General features: G+C 32.8%; 2 protein-coding genes across 4 annotated transcripts; both read left to right on the forward strand.

Moving 5' to 3' along the window:
• The first annotated feature begins 1,908 nt into the window (after positions 1–1,908).
• On the forward strand, positions 1,909–5,457 carry LOC111283502 (guanine nucleotide-binding protein subunit gamma 1-like). Of its 2 annotated transcripts, none has more exons than XM_089758646.1 (4): positions 1,909–2,327; positions 2,945–3,865; positions 5,021–5,065; positions 5,154–5,457. In XM_089758646.1, the coding sequence occupies exons 2-4, from the start codon at positions 3,717–3,719 to the stop codon at positions 5,236–5,238; spliced, it is 279 nt and encodes a 92-aa protein (XP_089614772.1). In that variant the 5' UTR covers positions 1,909–2,327; positions 2,945–3,716; the 3' UTR covers positions 5,239–5,457. The 2 variants fall into 2 exon arrangements, with proteins under 2 accessions (XP_089614772.1, XP_022727825.1); XM_022872090.2 differs by having other exon boundaries at positions 1,916–2,327; positions 3,813–3,865.
• A 6,582-nt stretch (positions 5,458–12,039) lies between these two features.
• Positions 12,040–16,686, forward strand: LOC111283814 (protein LONGIFOLIA 1-like). 2 transcript variants are annotated; one of them, XM_022872439.2, is made up of 4 exons: positions 12,040–12,346; positions 12,437–13,888; positions 13,987–14,176; positions 15,011–16,686. In XM_022872439.2, the coding sequence occupies exons 1-4, from the start codon at positions 12,197–12,199 to the stop codon at positions 15,589–15,591; spliced, it is 2,373 nt and encodes a 790-aa protein (XP_022728174.2). In that variant the 5' UTR covers positions 12,040–12,196; the 3' UTR covers positions 15,592–16,686. The 2 variants fall into 2 exon arrangements, with proteins under 2 accessions (XP_022728174.2, XP_089614773.1); XM_089758647.1 differs by having other exon boundaries at positions 12,040–13,888.
• Positions 16,687–18,854: the final 2,168 nt, after the last annotated feature.

An 18,854-nucleotide genomic window follows, 5' to 3' on the forward strand; every position in this document is an offset into this window, starting at 1 on the left:
TGTTTTGTTCTTTGTCATTTTTTATTTTTCAATGATTAAACTACACAAAATTGAGGGTAAAAATATATATATAGTAAGAATCAAAATTTAAATATTAGATGTATTGAATGTTATTTTTTAAAAATAATTATAGACAAAATCCGAAAGAGTGATATGTTTGATATTTACTAAATACTATTGCGAGCACAAAGAATCCCATCCTAAACGAAAATATATCATCAATACAATTAGTCAATTATAATTTAAAATTAAATACGATTCATTAAAATTTTTTATGAAATTTATATTTATAAATAATGATTTTATATAATTTTTTATTATAATTAAATAATTTTAATATTATAATAAAAAAATTTATGAATGAAATATTCTCGTCCAAAACTTGATTTGAAACCAAAAGACTTAACACAAATGCGTACTAATTAGAAAGCTTAGGCTCCCTGTATGAGTGAATCATGTCAATGACTTTGTTTCCAAACATGATTTTAAAGCAATGAGATTAAATTTTTACTGCATTAAAATTACGCATAGAACGAAACTTTAATAAGAAAATGACAATAAAATATAAACGAAACTTGAACTTATAAATATTGACACGAATCATTTTCCATGGCACATCATATTCGAATTTATCGGATTAATATAGGTGATGTGATAAGAATAGTCTATATGGTTATTTATGTCTCTCAAAGTTGTGTAACTTGTTACAGCTTTTGTATTTAGTCCCAAAATATTAAAAAAAAAACAATTAAGTTACAGTCAACAAGGAGATACTAATGTCACGGGTCGAGACTTAAACTTCGAACTCGCGAGGTTTTAGGATCCGGACATTCATCTTTTCGACGTCTTGAATCAATCTAACCGTAACGATTTACACCCTTATGAGGTACTATCCGTTCTGACCTTACTGACCTCACGGTTTTGTCTTATAAAAAGCGTCTCACAAGAAAGAGGTGGTGTGCATCTTTTTATACCCAGTGACCCTCCTATTATATTCGATGTGAGATTTATGATTCTTCTTTAGGTCCGTGACATTCTCTCTCACCCAATCTCATGACGCCCTTTTCACGGAGGTCGACCACCCTACCCACCTCCCTTTGAGGTGCTTGACATAGATCGAATAATTTAAGATTGATTTTGATATCACTTGTCACGAGTCGAGACTTAAACTTCGTACTCGCACGACTCAGAGACTCGGATATTTATCCTTTCGATGTTCTGAAATCACACAGATTCGGAGCTTAAATCTCGATTCATGATACTAAAATATTGAGGAAAGAGAAAATTGTGATGCATTGAGACAAAGAAGAGGCAGAAGGAATGACAAAGTGTCTAAATGTAGGTGATGTATATTATTATATGAGTTGATGTTAATGGGATAACAGAAAGAGACAGCAGTGGAAGGCAATTTTCAAGAGTGGGATGCACCAATCAATATCTTTGGACAACAACAAAAGCAAAACTGTTCTTTTGAAAAGAAAATACACAATCTTTCTGCTGTCTGTCTACTACAATTTCTTAGCGTTTTCACTCCATAATTCTAATTCCTATGTATTGAGACATTTTATTAAATGCCAATAATGACATGATTTAACCAAAACTATGAAAAAAATTTTGAATGGAGAAGGAAAATGAAAGAAATTGATTGAATAAATCTGTGAGGAGTATAAAATGTAAAGGTTAAAATAAATAAAATACAAATAAATTTTATTATATTTGTAATTTATTCATTTAATTAATAAATTTTAGAATATTATTCATAATTATTTATTAAATTTAATAAAAAATAAAAATTAAACTTATTTATAAATTATTCATAGAATATTTTGATTTAATACTTCTCCAAACCTCAAATGAAATGAGGTTAGAATAGTCTTTTCAAGTTCATTACTATTTTTTGCAGGAGAATCGAAATCAGAAAAAAGAATAACTTTCGAAGAAAACAGTAAGAAAGAGAAGTCGTTTTCCTTGTCAGAGTTTTTAGAAAGAATGAAAAAATAAATAAAAGATCAAAGCTTTGTACAAGCAACTGCAGATCTGCCAGGTTTAACAGACTTGGTTGCTTTAATTGAGTGAAAATTCGAAATTAATAATAATAATAATAATAAGAATAATAATAATAAAAGGGTGGAAAGCAGTGGTCCGCATTGTTTTTGGAAAGAGCAAGTGGCGTTGAAATTGAATCTTTCCAGCAGCCAGGCGAGCGCGTAGCAATGGAGTCAGAAACGGCGTCTTCGGCAGATGAACAGCAAGCGGCTGATACCAGAGGCAAGCATCGGATTCTTGCTGAACTCAAGCGTGTCCAACAAGAATCCAGATTCCTCGAGGTTAGCTTTTCTTCATTTTTTTTTCTTTTTCCTGTTCCTTCTGGATTGTGCTTGCTTTCAGTTATGTTCTGCTCTGTAATTCTTTTCCAAATGCAGTTAAACAAAATTTGACTTTGTCTGTATTTTGATAAATGTAAGGATAGAAAAAAAAAAAAAAAAAAAGGGAGCTTGAATTTACCTTGAAAATACTCTTTAGAATATTCCAGGATAAGAAATGTCAGACTTTTCATGAGCTTTTCTTTTAAAAAAAAATTATAATTCCCATATCGAAAAGTGAAGCAAAATTTTTGGGATTCTTATAAAGCTTTAGCTTTATGTCATCTTTGAATGTTTCATGTACTTTGTGAGTTGAGCTAAGTAGGGAAAGGAGGTAATTTAGAGCCGTTGGAAGAAAAAGCTAAGATCTTTATGCTGCAAGACTTAATGGTAGGAAGAAGATTCAAGACAGATTAAAATTGGGTGGTTAAGAGTTTTCTTAACTCTTAAGTGGCATCCCATTTAATAGGATTTTGATCATATTTTGGATGTATGCTGGAATACTGCAATTATTTTGCAAATTTGTAATTCTTGGCTCCGTTCATCAGGTTATACTGATGTTTAGGAAGTCCTTATTGCAGGCATGATGAAGTTCCAGATCATTCATATTATGGCCGCTCTATATGGGATGTGCTAAAATTTCTTTCTTTCTTTGTTTTATTTATTTATTTATTTTCTTAAATTCATTGATGAAATCATCTTGAGTTAGTGCTTTTGCCACCATAAACACCATAAGCAGAATGTCATCAATCTTGATTGCATCCCATATGTCATTATGAAGAATTAAGGCAATATTCAGTGCTTAAACTGCTGGTGGAATATCTATGTCATGGAAAAGAGCTTTTTGAATTAGTATTTGACTTGCTGGTCTTGCCAGGCTTGCTTTACATGAATGAAACAAAGGAGCTTTTAGCAATGTTGTGCACTTTGGCCAAAAAAAAATGTTGTGCACTTGCACAACATAAAACCTCTCAATGGTGGCATCTATTTGCCTTTGATACATTATCCATTAACACTCATAGAAGCAGAGGTGAATATAGAATCTATGAGTATCACTTCATGCATTCACTTTGTACAAAATTTAATAATGCTCTTTTCTTTCTAGGTTGTTTTGTATTTAAATGATGTGTAATATAACTAGGCAAACCTAGAAATACCTAACTATTAACTAGCCATCATTTCTGCGGATTTGGAAATTCATGACTAGCGCAATTGTTATGGAGTTCTAGGTAATTGGCCCTTAGACTTGGGTTTTGTCCCATCCTAACTTTGCCCATCTTTACTGCTTTCTGAGGCAGATGGTGATTTCAGCATACTTATATCAATGAGATTTGTCTTGCTTTGAGCAATGTCATGCTTTGTGATGCAAAAAGTTTCTGTTATGCTGAAAGATACCGTATCTGGGTTTTGTATGTCTTATTCTTTCTCTCTTCATGTATTTTTTTCCAGGAAGAGATGGAAGAGCTTGAGAAAACAGATATTATATCGACATTGTGTGAGGAGTAAGTATAAAAAATAAGTTTTTCTTTCCCGTCAAGTTGTAAAAGTAGAAAGTAGGAAGGGCTGAGGAGGGGTGTTTGAATCTAAAGTATTATCATCTATCAAACATATTTGCAACATCCACGAAGAGGAGACCTAAACTCCTTTATCTGCCAACAATCTTTTGAGATAGTAGTAAGACTAGAATAAATAAAATTATAAATAAATAGATTTAAAAATAATTAGATGTAGTCCAAATTGAAAAAAAGATGAGAGAGGATCGTTTGAGATGGTTTGGACATGTGAAATATAAGTCTATTTGTGCATTAGGAGAAATGAGTTTTTGGATTTTAGAGAGGCGAAAGCTTTTAGAGGTAATTCATTAAAGACGTGGATGCAAGTAATAAAAAATTATATGAAAGTTAAAGAAATAGATGAAAATGTTGTTTTTTATAGAAATGAGTGGCACAAAAAGATTCAAAACTATGACCTAACATGATTTTTTTTTAGCCTTTATACAACTATCTTCAAAGTTATGAGATATAAGATTTAGTTTGTTGTTGTTGTAATCTTTTGAGATAGTGGTGCAGATATAGATTTTTTACGAGTTAATTATACTTTTTGGTACCTGAACTTTGGGAAAATGTACGAATTGATATCGAAAGAAATAAAATATACAATTTACACCTGAAGTTTCAATAATATGTTATTTTAATTTAAATTCTACTATTGTTAATTTAACTCGTCTATATAGTATTTAACCAATATAATTTTGTTATATACATATTATTTATTGAATAAAAGTGTTAAATATTTTATAAAAACCTTCATATGAATGTCATGTGACAAAAAATGATTGGCTAGTCTTAGACATTTTTTACTATTTAGGCAAAAAAATATAATTTTTAATTTGTATTGAAAAAAAATGTTGATAGCATGCTCGGTGAACACATAACTTGATAATATTAGTCAAATATCGAATATATAAGCTAGCATAGTTAGTAAGATTAAAGTTTGGGTTAATATGATATATAATTTGAAAGTTCATAATACAAATTATTTATTTTCTCATAGCTTTGTCACTCACATATTAGTATGATGAGCATGATGCTTATCGCACCTAAGTTATATGGCAGCCGGTTTGATCGGGATTAATATCTGCCTCTTTTCCCTCTCAGGTTTCTGCATTGCACGGAGACCAGACCTGATCCACTACTCTCAATGTAATTACAATTAACTTGTATTCTTCTCTTATTTTCTGTTTACAATCGTTGCTTTTAACTCTGTTGCTTGGATTTATTCCGATTACAGAACAAATGGTCCTATAAACCCAGCATGGGATATATGGTTTGAAGGGCCCCCAGATTCACAAGGTTGCAGATGCTGGATTCTGTGATTTGAGGCAATCTAACATTTGTTGCCAATATGTTACAGCTCAATTGTTATCTTAACAAATGTTCAATTGACGCTTTCCACGGTGTGCAATGCCAAAATTTTCGGATGGCTCAAATTGATTGTACATTTTACTTCTATGTTCTGATAAAATTTGTATATCAGATACTACATCTACTGCAGAAATGAGCTTCAAAACAAGTTATTTCCAAATTTAACCTAATTATTTATTGGGTGTAGATTTGAAATTTTGAACAGGATATGGTAATATGTTACAAAAACATACGAAAAAGACAAAATAATATAGTTTAAAAGGTAAAAATTGTGTATGGATTTAGTAATATATATATATATATATGTTTTGTGTTCGGAAAATTACATGAATTATAATATGATCATTTTCGTATTTTACATAAAATAAATACAAGAATACATGGATTGCCGGGTATGAGTCCCTTCCCCAAGTTATTTTCATATCTTACCTAATTATATATATCGGAAGAACTTGTTTCAGAACCGTAACAGATTGATTTCATTTCTCTTCATAAATTCAAATAATGATGGGCCAAACTAGGGTTGTGTTTTTGCAAAATGTACAATTACTACTAAGGAATTAGGAGAATGGTTATATGAATGTAAATGGATGCATTACATACGTTTGTGAACATTCTGAAATCTATTCATCAAATGAATATCCATCGATTTAACTTTCACAGTTTCAACTCATGTTTATGTAGTCATTTCAATTGAAGCTGCTTTCTGCTCACTGGAAAGTTAAGAAAGGATCAGAGTGAGAGCACTTAACTCTGTTCTTGTAATAGGTAATGAGAATGAATTAACAAAAACTCGGAATGAGAGAGTTATTTCTACATATGATTGATATTACAAAAGCAAAATGAAATTCAGAAATTTATTCAGTCAAATCACATTAATTCTTGTTATTGGCTCTAGACTTCTACAAGTAAAACTCAATTCCTCGAAATAATTTACACGATATATTCATTCGGCAGGTTATGGTGATGCCTCCATGAGATTTAGCTGCAAATGCAATAGCTCACGCATCCCACAACCATCATTGGTTGAGCGGTTGAGCCTCAAACCAGTTAAATCCATAGGCAAGACACAGAAAAAAAAAAGAAAAAGAAAAAAAAAACAAGATCACAGAACTTGAGCAGATAGAAGGTGTTTCAGCTGGAGTAGGTGTTCCTCGTCCGAAATGCTAGGGGAGAGGCGGAGATTTGTTAAGAGCGACACCTGCTCCCAAGTTAAAGGACCTGAAGCCATTACGTTTATTTGCCTAATCAAACATGCTCATGAGTCGGTTACTTGCTTGGACTGCTAGTTTAGTCCGACTCATATGGAGTTTTGAATATAAATTTTGTAGTTTGAATTCCGTTCGATTCAAATCGTTTAATAAATAAATAAATAAAATTTATTTAAATTTAATTTTAAAATATATAAAATATTAATATAAAATAATATTTTATAATATTATATATTTTTTTTAATAGTTATTAAACCTATTCAAATTTGATTAATCAAATCTTAAATAAAAGATTTTAGGAGTCAATCAAACTTACTCTGATCCAACTTAACCTATAAACAAGTCTACTCAAAATTTATATTCCCATTAAAAATGTGATTAAGTCCTAACCATGTAAAAAATCAAGAATACCAATATTTTTTTTTTGGGATTTTGTTTTAAATTGTATAATGGGAAAGCTGGAAATCTTACTTTCATTTTTTTTTCAATTTTGTGGATTGCAAAAGTTAATGACTGCACTTAAACATTTGGAATTCTAATTCACATATTAAATAATAATATTGATTATTATTAATTTTATATTTTAATTTATTTCAATAATAAAAATTTATCATCTTTTTAAATAAAAATTAAATTATTTTTCAAAGCAAAGATTTAGTCACTCTCAATAATTTTACTGTCATGTAAAATTATTAAAAACTAACCAAATATTATGATCTAATCACCATTTATAAATCATTATATATTTTTAAAATGATTATCCCATATCAAATGTCACCTTATTGTAATTTAATGTTTAATAATTTTATTTTCTGTGTTTAATACATTCTCCTTGCTTAATCTTAAATTCAATTAACCTATGATAATAAATGGTACTGCCCATTCAGAAACCCAAAACACAAACTTTTTCTTTGCTATTTATGCTTTTATTATTTGTTTGTTTCTTTTTTATAAAATTAAAATAAAATTTTTTAGATCCCAATTTTTTTATAATATGTATAAATAAAGTAAAAAAGCACCCGTAAAGGTTAATTTGATTAAGAAAAATAAAAGTTTTCTTTATTTGTCAATTAAGATTCAATTTTTGTAAAAACATTTTTAAAATAAAATTTTGAATATACTAAATCAATATAAGAAAATGCGAGTAAAATCTTAATGTATTAAATTGATGCGAGTACATTTCATGCTTAAGAGAAATATGTACCTAATAAACTTATCATGTGATATATATATATATTTCATTTTTTATTTTTTTTATAAAAAATTCATATTTTAAGAATAAAAAAAAATGATCATGAGGTATTTAAATTTTAAATCTGTTAAATACTATTTTTTAAAATAATTTTTGAATTATACACTCTTTTCTTTGATGTACAATATTTTTTTAGTTTAAAAGATAATTAATTACACATTTAACATTTGAATTATATTCAAATTCTTGTTTTAGTACAATTTAAAATTTCGTAAATTAAATATCGGATTTCGATTCATTTCATCAGTTTACACATATGATAAATATTTTTTATCAAATAAATGACGTCCAAAACATCTAATAAAATCATAATGCATGGCATGTTAACATGTCATTTTAAGACATGTGAAATGTTTTTTATTGGTTGCTTTTTGAAAATGTAATTAATTTAACTAACCTTGCATGCAAGCTGATGAATAAAGCAAAGTATCTGTTTATGAATTTTTCGACTTTAAGTATCAAATTAATAAAAAAATTTTCATAGCAAGTTTAAATGTTGCTAATTAAATCCTTAGTACATGATTATATTAGGGATTATGGTATCAACGTATGGCTATTAATTTTTATATAGATTTTTTTTTTTTTGGAATGTTGTTTTACTTTCTTCAATGAAGCCAATTCCACTTGCAGTTTAAAGAGGGGAGAGGAAGCCATGTGAAATGGGCATTCATCGATGAACTTTTATTTTTGGCAGCTGAGCTACGCTTCCCGATCAAAGTGGAAACAAAAATTTTTTGTTTTTGAAAAGTGGAAATAAATAATTAAATCCATTTTGAGAAGACCTGAAAAAGGTAACCAAAAAGACCGTTAAGCATCTCTTTTACCATCATTTTCATTTTTGTCTTGTTTGGCACATGACAAGAGTTTAAATAAACAATCCTGAGAATGAACCGTTATAAACAAAATTTTTTTAAAGATAAAGATAAGACATGTGCATTTTATTAGGATAAAATGTGCTATCAGGTTTAGTATAATTCTGAGATTTTGACTATTGTTGGGGATGACTCCTGTTCAACAGACTTGAACTGGCATCAAAAGTTGGGGAATCATCAATGGTGGAGAATGGATTAACGTTCCCTGCTAATTGAGAGAGTTGGCAGTTCTTCTTATGCTTTGATACTTATCGTGTTTCACTTAAAATTCAAAACGACATTTGAAATTGATAAAAATTTGAATCCAAAATTCTAAAAGCTTTAGTTTTTATTTTAATTTTATCTGGGTAAAATTAAACCCAATGTCTGAAGCATTAGGAGTTGAGAGTAGACATGACAATCTCAAAATACGTAGAACACGAGGAAAAATACAGGAAATGTCCATGTGGATGGTCACGGCATTTAGCAGTCTTCAAAGTTAAAGGTGGTCCAACTATAACCTCGTATAGGAATCAGAATCCCCATCTCTTCATGATTGATTCAGCATTCCCAAACCCATTTAGCCCAATCAACAAATTTTTAGCTTAAAATAACAAAGCAATGCCTTCTCTTAGCACACGGGAGGCATTTCACAGGAAAAAATAATAATAAAGGGCACATTTTTCCCTGACAAGTTTGAATATTCCTCTTATCTACTCTTTTTTTTTATACAGGGATTAGATATGACACCAAGATTATCATACGGATCATGTAATAAACTATATCTAACTCAGTTACCAAGTGAATTTTGTAGATATAAAATTATTCCAATAATATGAACCACAGTTTATTATTTCATTTAAATATGAAATATGATAGTTTAGTGTATTTATATTTTATTTAAAATTTGAAATATTTATATTATATTTATTTTGTATTGTATCTAAAATTTCTAGATACACATGCATTCTCAAGATCGCAGCAGTAAATGCAGAGGGAGGGGAGAACTCTATCGAGTTTGCCAATCTTCCTTTCAGGTTAAAATACTGGCCTCACTTCCCTAACCACATGACTGACCCTATGGAATTTTATAGCGTACAAGAAACAATAAGGGAATGTGAAATGTAGTTAAACGTACAGAATAGAAAATGATGGAATGTGTGCAGAGGGAACATGGGAGTTTTTAGATTGGAAGCTGTGCTCTTTCACCGTATACATCTTAATGAGGACATGGACCCACAAACCCCAAACCCAGTAAGTTTCATTTAGCAATCAATGTCACTGTTTTTTTTTTAATAAAATTTTTATTATTGCAAATTTGCAATTAGTGGTCGTGTCAGTAATTATGAAAAGCTAAAGATAAGGTTTCTGCAGATCTGAAATGCAGGTGGGTTATATGAAAAAAGAAGGTTAGGTAAAAGATAAGAGAAAGGGTTCAGCATCTGTTTCGATAATATATACGAATATATAGTACTATACATCTGACTTTGAGTTTAGAGGTGGCTCCTCTCTCACATGGTGCAAGCCAGAAAGGAATTTTGTTATTTCATTGTAGAGACCATTCACATGGGGTATGGCAGCTTGATCCTTTGAAATTCTAAGGAACCCCACTTTATCATCATGAGGCCATGGATGCCAATTTGCCCATACGAAAGAAAATGTGCCGCTATTAAAATTGTTCAGTTTAGTAGGAAAGAAAACTACCTTTTTCAGTCAAGAATGTTGATTTTCCCAATTTTAGCCTCAACAGTACTTTCATTGATATAGCAAGAGGATCGGAGTGGCAAAAACTACTCCTTAAACAATAAGTTTGACCACATGATGCTTTAAATTAAGAGCCCTCCTCATACATAAGTTTGCAACCGGAACCTGGATTTGATCACCAGGATATAGGATCCTCAAAATGGGAAGCACAGCATTTCGAGCTTAGGGAGTTCAGTTTGCTCTTACATTATGTTTGGTAGCACATATTTTCCTTTCTCTTATTTTTCTCTTATTAATTGAAAGTACAGGTGAAAAGAAAGTAAAATTTTCTTTCACACTCTTTCTTTCCTTCCCTTTTTCGTTCATTTTTATAAAAAGTGTTCAAGGTTGGATTCGCTTTATCTTCACCGCTACCTAGTCAGAATCAAGTTTGCAATTGATTTGCAGCTTTCACCAATAATGTGGAGATATATATATATATATATATAAGTAAGGATTGAAAATAAACAAGGTTTGCTTTCCAAATTTAGATATATATTTCCTCGATTATTATGTAGATTAAGATTATTGTGAATACCAAGATACACAAAAATCATTGACTGATATACTCTGCAACAAGCAAAAAAAAGGGTAAAGTCATTCATTTTCAGCTATATTTCTTAGAGAAGTAATTGCTTACCGTTACTAGGAATAGTTTATTCCAATTGAAAAGCTAAGAATTTATGAAACTCATTACAGATATATTACACAAGTATGCAGGTGGATCAGCTTTGTCGACCCAAATCGTTGTGATTGATACATTGTTTATTTATTAAAAGGCAAACTATTGATTTTCACGAGTCTTGTGTTTGCAACAAACCAGTGCTCTGATGAAATAAACTGAAAATGAAAAAATTTGTATTGACTTTAAATTTTTAAAAGAATAAAATATTTTCGGTGTGTTTAAGTGCAACAGCGAGCTAACTGAATCCTTAACGCCCTTCATTCTTGCCTGGGAGCTGGCCCCCATTGGTCCCCTTTCAAACTGTAGGAACTTTATCCATCCTCTTACTTGGTGCCACTTGTAATTACATATGTTCACCTCTCTCTCTCCTACGCCCCCTAATGCAGCCACCTGTAATGGAAATTTTAGAACTGTCTTGGCAAGCCGGTGGCTGGTTGCGGTTTTTTTTTTCTATTTTCTGTCCACTCAAGCTGTGTGTTTTGTCTTTGAGCTTTAAAGACCGGAAAACAATCGGTTTGTTTCTTCTTCTTTTTTTCTTTGTTTCGTTGCCTCATTTCTCACGGGCTGCATTTCTATATATTTATCACCTCTTTCGTTTGCATTGGTAAAGCCATTTTTTTTTGTTGTTTTGACTCGACTCATACATCTTCATCTCATGCATAACCATTTATATTATGTCCGCGTGGTTCAAGTTAATGGCTTCATTCTCTTGTCCATCTGTCCATTTGGACGGCTTTTAAACGATTCATCTGCAGCCCCTGCCCAAGAGACAGCATTGCCCACGGAGGCTTACCTGCAATTGCAGGGTCTACGCCACTTATATTGCAACAAAGTCCTCAAAACTTCAGAAAATTGCAATCCCCAATTTTCCTAACTGATCAAAAGGTAATTACTTACATACTTATTTGTCATTTTATTAAATCGTAAGGGTAAGTTGCGTCCACTTGACCTGCTCTTTTCTTTAACTTCGCCCATCCATTTTAAAGACCAGAAAAGCTGGCCATGCAGGTAGAGGCTGCAGTTACAACCTCATTCACTCTCAGCTATATGGAAATTCGAGAGAGAGAAACAGAAAAACATGTAAGAGAAATGTGAAGATAAAAGTTTAAGAAAAAGATAAGTTGAGAGAAAGAAGAGAATTTTCGTTTTTGCTGAGAGAAAAAAAAAATGACGAAGGGAATAGTGCAAGACCAAAATCTAGAGAAGCAAATAGGGAAACAAATGGGATGCATGGCTGGTTTCCTTCAGATCTTTGATCGTCACCAGATTCCTACTAGCAAACGCCTTTACTCCAGCAAGCGCCTCCCTCCCACGCCGGTTCATTTCTTTTTTCCTATACATTTTTTCTTTCAAATGTGGATGTGGACTTCTATTGAAGTGTATTTCTATGTTGGTTTTGTTTTTCAGGCAAGTAAAACGATACCGGAGCAAGAGAAGAACGCTAAGTCACCAGCATTATCGAGAGAATTCGAGAAGCAGCCGCTAGGTCGATCAGCACCATTACCGGACCAGTCAAAGCGATCTACGGTTACATTGGAGCTCCGAACTCCGGCGCCTGAACCTTCCACTCTGACTGAAAGCCAGAACAAGACACCTCTTCCCCTTCCCATTTTCGATTTCAAAGAAGGCAGCGCAAGGTCACCATGGAAATTCTCCAAAGAAGCTCCGAGGCTCTCTCTGGATAGCAGAGCCATTCTTGATGCTCAAGGAAGACTTAAGCCTCGACAGATCCGTACGAACGCCGCCATTTCATCTGCGAACCAATGCGAAAGGAACAGCGAAGAAAACGGAGTGGATGACAACTACAAACAACGACGGACACCTAGCGTAATTGCGAGGCTCATGGGACTCGAACCGTTGCCGCATTCGGATCCCGAACACAATAGAAAAGCGAAGCTCCGAAGATCCGCGTCGGAAACAAGAGGCAGAGATCTATTTCAGTATCGTTTTACAGATGGAGTTAATTTCCATTTAAAGCAGGGCCAGCAACCAAATTTCCAAAACGAGGTGGTTTTGAGCAATTTGGTAGGAGAAAATAGAGCCAAACAAGACCAAATAACAAGTAACAGACCAGAAGGCTTAAGAAATGCAAGAACTGAACCGTTTAAAACTCCGGTTCGAGGAATGGGCCAAAGAAAATGTTTCTACGATTCAGCTGATTTCTTTCCCGAGTCAAGACAGACCGTTTCCATCTACGGAGAGATTGAGAAACGGCTTAAGCTGAGAGGAATGGACGAGACGTCGAAGGATCTCGAGACTCTTAAGCAAATCCTCGAAGCTTTGCAACTCAAAGGCCTTTTACGCACTAAGAAACCTCCAAACCAAACGAATAGCAAGAACTTGGTTTATGAACATGAACAATCTCCAATTGTCGTTGTTAAACCGGGAAGATCACCGGCTTCAGCAGTCAGAAGGATTGGCAGTGATTCGCCTCCTTCGAGTTATACATCAAGACCTGGAGCTTGCTGGAACTTGAATCTCGAGTCACCGCCGACGATGAGTCCAAGACGTGACCGGCCGAGAAGTGAAAGGAGGGTACGGAACCAAACCAATGGTAGGGGTTTTAATTCTCCGGTGAGTGCGTGTGGCGTCAAGAATCCTAACAGAAGGCATTTAAGCGTTGAAACGCAGAGGAGAGAGAACGATCATGTGGAGCAGAGAAAAGTTTATCCGGGTCAGTCGCCTCCGGTTAATGTGAGAAGAACTGGATTAGATCAGACGACTAATAGATCACCAAGAAACAATCAATCAACGGCTGAGATTTATCAGAAAGAAGAGAAGGTATTTATTCCAGCGGAGGACGAAATACCCATAGTTTCAGAGAGTAGCATTGGCACATGTTCTCAAACTGTTACGGAGGTAATTTTTGATCAATTGTTAAATTAAAACTGGAGATTTGATTAATTAATTTTTGCTTAATTACAGTGATTCATTTTTATGGCATATTGACTTTACAGGGATCGAAGGTGGAGGAATACCAGGAACAGAGGAGCCTCTTGGAAAGGTGTGATAAGCTGCTTCACAGCATTGCAGAGATGAACGCCACGACTGAGTTGCAGCCGAGTCCGGTCTCGGTATTTGACTCATCGTTTTACAAGGAGGAGTCTTCTCCTTCCCCTGTTATAAAACGGAACACCGATTTCAAAGGTAAGAGAAATAACTTCTACTATTACCTTTTTCATTGGGGTTTTTTTTTTTTTTTCTGGGAAAGACTACGAACTGATTTTGATTTGCTAGATTTTGCATTTGACTATTGCAATGCAAGTACCATTCGGTAGACCTTATTGTAGTTTAGCCCTAGGCCTGTCATTACGGATGAGTCAAATAGTCTCATCCAAAACTTAGAGCTTCTCATGGTTTAAATGGACGGGAAAATCTAAATGGGGTTGGCGGTACAATCACGTGGGATCGTTCTGTTTGATCGTTGATGGTGATTGGAAGAAAAAGGGCATTGGTTAAGAAAATATTACGTCTTGTAGGGCAAAACTCAAACAGTAAAACGAAGAACTGCGACTGTAATCAAAGTACCTACATAAATGTGAAGTGACTGGAAATCAAAATTACCCGATGTGGGAAAAGTGTTAAAAGCCCCGTACTTTCCCCTCAGCCAAAATGAAAGGAATATCTCTCGTTTGAGGCAGTAACATTTTGAGCCATCCCATTCTGCCTTTGGTAAGTGTAGGAAATGGCCCCACCTCTGTCAATTTAATTGTTAGAACTACGGGCATATGGGAAAGAGAGTGAAAGCGACGATGAGTTTTGGTCTTTATATTTTTTCGATACGTCATCTCCTTCTGGCATGCGCCTTTGTTACTGTCATAATCCGTACTGATTTTGACTATGTTTCTTCTTCAATCAATGTTGGATGGATGATGGATGTGCTAGAAGTGTAAAACTATTTTGTTATTGGGTAAATTTTCAATCAACCTGAACATGAGATTTTAACCTTTTTTCTTTAATCATCTTCGGTGAAATTATCAGATAAACTTATTGAATCAGAAGATGAGCTGTGGAGTCCTGCAATCCCATCCGCCGAATCAAAGTCTGAAGATAAATCAGATGATTGTGATTTTATCTATATTTCTGATATCCTCAGCGCATCCAATTACTTGCCTGATGACTCTGATGTCTTTATGTTGCTTGAGAAGCAACAGTTTCTCAAAGGGAAAGACAGCTCCAAAGTCTCTAGTCTCCAAAGGAAGCTTATATTTGACACCATCAACGAAATTTTCAATCGAAAGAGACAATTACCGCCATGGAAGCTTATCTATTCAGGGGCTGCACGGACATCATTGCAACAAATTTGGTCCGAATTCCAAAAGATTCGGGAGAGGGACTCATCAGATGACTTGTTTGAGGTCATTTTTGGTGTGTTAAGAAAGGACCTTGCGGGGGATGCCATTAACGGCTGGGGAGATTGCCCCATTGAGATGTCCGAAGCTGTACTCGATATCGAACGACTAATATTTAAAGACCTGATCGGCGAAACCATTGAAGATCTCGCTGCATTTGTTGGGAAGTGTAATAAAATCCCGGCACCTCGTAGGAAATTGGTGTTCTGAAAGCAAGGGATGAAAAAGAGATTTGCGAGATGTTTGATATTCCTTTACCTGAAATCCAACCATAATTTGACGATCGCTTTTGCCAGCTGGAAAAAGAAGGGATAATTTTTGTGACCACAATTGAAATTTTATTGTCAAGCGCATGTCTGAGCAATCAATTATATTCACATTGGCCATTTAATATAATTATAGAAAAGTGAAAGTGATGCGGAAAAAGGACATTGTTTTTAGCATTGATGCAAAGTTCAAAATGAGTTTTGTCCCAAACTAACCAATAACTATACCTTCGCCTAGCAATTCTTATCATCGGATCAGATTGTGGTAAGGTTGAGACGTGATTTCAAACATAACTTTAGACAAGATATAAATAGTTTTGACATAATTCTCTCGTATTCTTTATTTTTTTATCTTTTGACAGAATTCTCTCGTATGCTAAATCCCTTAATTGCCTAATAATGGAAGCTTATAGTCGGATGTGTTCCACAATATTCACTTATCAGCAAGAGTGTTCTTAATGTGTACTGAGTAGCATTTTCCGAGCTTAAAATCTAATTGTATCCAACTGATCCAGTTCTGGTCACTAGAGGCTGCCACTTGTCAATCTGGTCCGTACCTTTTAATTGTAACAAATGGAGCCCAAGGCTCGTAATGTTCCCGTGATCTTAGATCAAGAACAGCCGCTGTTCTTTTCGTTTCTTGGCATTCAATTTTGGACCTTTTTTTCTCCTCTTCTTAAATGCCTTTGTGGCAAAAACTGCAACCGGCAGGCTGCCGGCCAGACCACTAGTAGAACTCTAGTAGAACAGCTCTTTACAAAGGCCTTTTACTGCATAATATGGGCAAGGCGTTGGCCGTTGGAGTAAGGAGCGATCACCTTTAACCGTAGCTTTCTGCCTTCACAGATCTTCTCTGGTGTTGTCAGGGCAAAAAGAACCACGGGCTCTCTCCTTGGGTTTGAATTCGATGGCGTAGCTTTGAAAGTTTTTACTGTCTTTTCATGTTTGGCTTCTGTTCAGTTCCCTGCCTGTAAAAACTGATGCTTTGTAAAATTGTTTTGCTTCGTTTCAGACATTAAAAACAAGTTATATTACAAATTTGTAATGCGCTGTAAAGGATACAAGCTACAGAGGAATGGATCATCGTCCTTTTTCCTTCGTTTATTTTGTTTTTGGTTTGGTTTTCTTCGTTTTAAATGATTTTGTCAGCTTAAAACTGTAACATGGTTTCTTGCCTATAAAACCCCCAACACGCTTTTAAAATCCTATCTTCAATGAGTTGGTTGATGGCTTGATGCAATCTTTATTTCACTTGAATTTACATGTTTGTGAGGCCAAGAAAAGCACAGTGTTAAACAGAAGCAGGGGCCCTCTCAATTAAGTTCCTGAAAGAGCTGTGGAGAGATTTGTTGTTAATGTTACTATTTGCCAAACTCTTTTTCCCGCATGGGGTCTACATCCAACTGTAAAAAAAGAACATCATCGAGTAAATTTCTATGTTCTTTGGCCCCTTCAAATCAAAATAGAGAATTGAGTGTGATGGAAGAGAAAGAAGTAGAAGACACATCCAAGTTTAATTTCAGTTGTTTTTTTCCCCTTATGGCAATTATAGAGGCGTGCCATGTCTGAAATCTATTGTCCTGACCCTGAATCATGTTCTTGCCTCGGGCACAAGGTTAAGCCCTAAAACATCTATTTATCACCATAGCTATAGCTATGGTTATTTTTGGTTTGACTCTAACTTTGTAGACGTCAAAATTTACAACTGAGTGTACGATTTGAGTAGGATAAACTGAACTGTTGGGTATGGTGATGAATATCCAAGCCTTCTGTCACCAAAGCCAGTTGCCTCAAAGTTAGTTTTCTTTTTTTTTTTTTTTCCTATTTGCTATGTTAGGTAGAGTTTATTGAATAATTCGATTAATTTTGAATTAAATTATTTAAATTTAAATTAAATTATTTTTAAAAATTAATTGAATTGACATTGAAATTAATTCAATTGATTGGTTAATTTTTTCAATCGAATAATAAAACATATTAAATTATATTATATTTTAATTTTTTTATATGTAAAATATATTAAATAAAATTATCTAACAAAAATATTCAAACATAAAAAATTAAGCTAAAAATTTTAGTAATTTAAAATGAAATAGATAATTTTATTTTTTTATTTTATATATAAATTTTATAATATTTTAATTAAAATTTTGACTAATTCAACTAATTCGATTTTTATACCGAATTAACCAACAATTAAAATTTAATTCAAAAATCAAATTAATTAAAAATTAAAATTTTTTAAGATCATTTTTTATAATCAATTAAAATTAATTTAATAATTAATCAATTAATTAAATAAATAAATTCAATTAAAATTGAATTATAAATATAGAGTATGGACCATTAACAATACTTATCAAACACTTTTACCCATTTGGTTTAAGTCATTAAATGATTTTAATCTTCATCTAACCAACCTCGTTTTTAATGCATGTTGTTGCAATCATTTTCCGGGAAACATCTAACAGAAAAAAAAAAGAAATTGAATCTCCACTGGAGCTTTCTTTTTCCTCCTCAATTATGAGGGATGGTTCCTAAGCCCTAAGCCATTATTTTGCCCTAAACTCATGCAACTATTGATGTGTATAAGGCTAGGCCCACCTAAATACTAGTGGGTTTGTCACCTTTTTAATAGTGAAAATGTCACTGTTTCATCTTATTTTATAATGGTAAGTGTATGTTAAAAATTAATTTATAGTTGAAATTATAATTGTCCTAAATTGAATAAAAAGATAGATAAAAATTAATTAAGGAAAAATAAAATGCTCTAGACAAATTGTGATTTTAAATTTATTCAGAAATACAACGTCAATTTATGATGAAAGTAATGAATATCTTTACAAATTTTTTTAGTAGAAGAAAAATAATATTTCCTTAATAATAACTGCATGCTCCCTTCCCAGGTTGAATTCTTTCAAAAACAAAAAAGAAGCTAAAACCATTAATATTTCTTAAAAAAGGGAATAATGGTTGGTCAATGTCATCTCAACTCTACCGAAAAAATTTACATAAAATTTTTTATGTAAATTTTTTTAAATAATTTAATAAAAACTTTATAAAAAAATTTAAATTGATAAATTGATAGATTTTAATATAAAAATCAATAATATGTAAAAAATTATTAAAAATATTGTTTATAATTTAAATTTAATCGATACTTATTCAATGGTAAAAATTTCGTTAATATTTTTACTAAAAATATAT

This window comes from Durio zibethinus, chromosome 3 (genome assembly GCF_047325235.1).
Source record: "Durio zibethinus cultivar Kanyao isolate XHJ-2024 chromosome 3, ASM4732523v1, whole genome shotgun sequence".
NCBI classification, from domain to species: domain Eukaryota; kingdom Viridiplantae; phylum Streptophyta; class Magnoliopsida; order Malvales; family Malvaceae; genus Durio; species Durio zibethinus.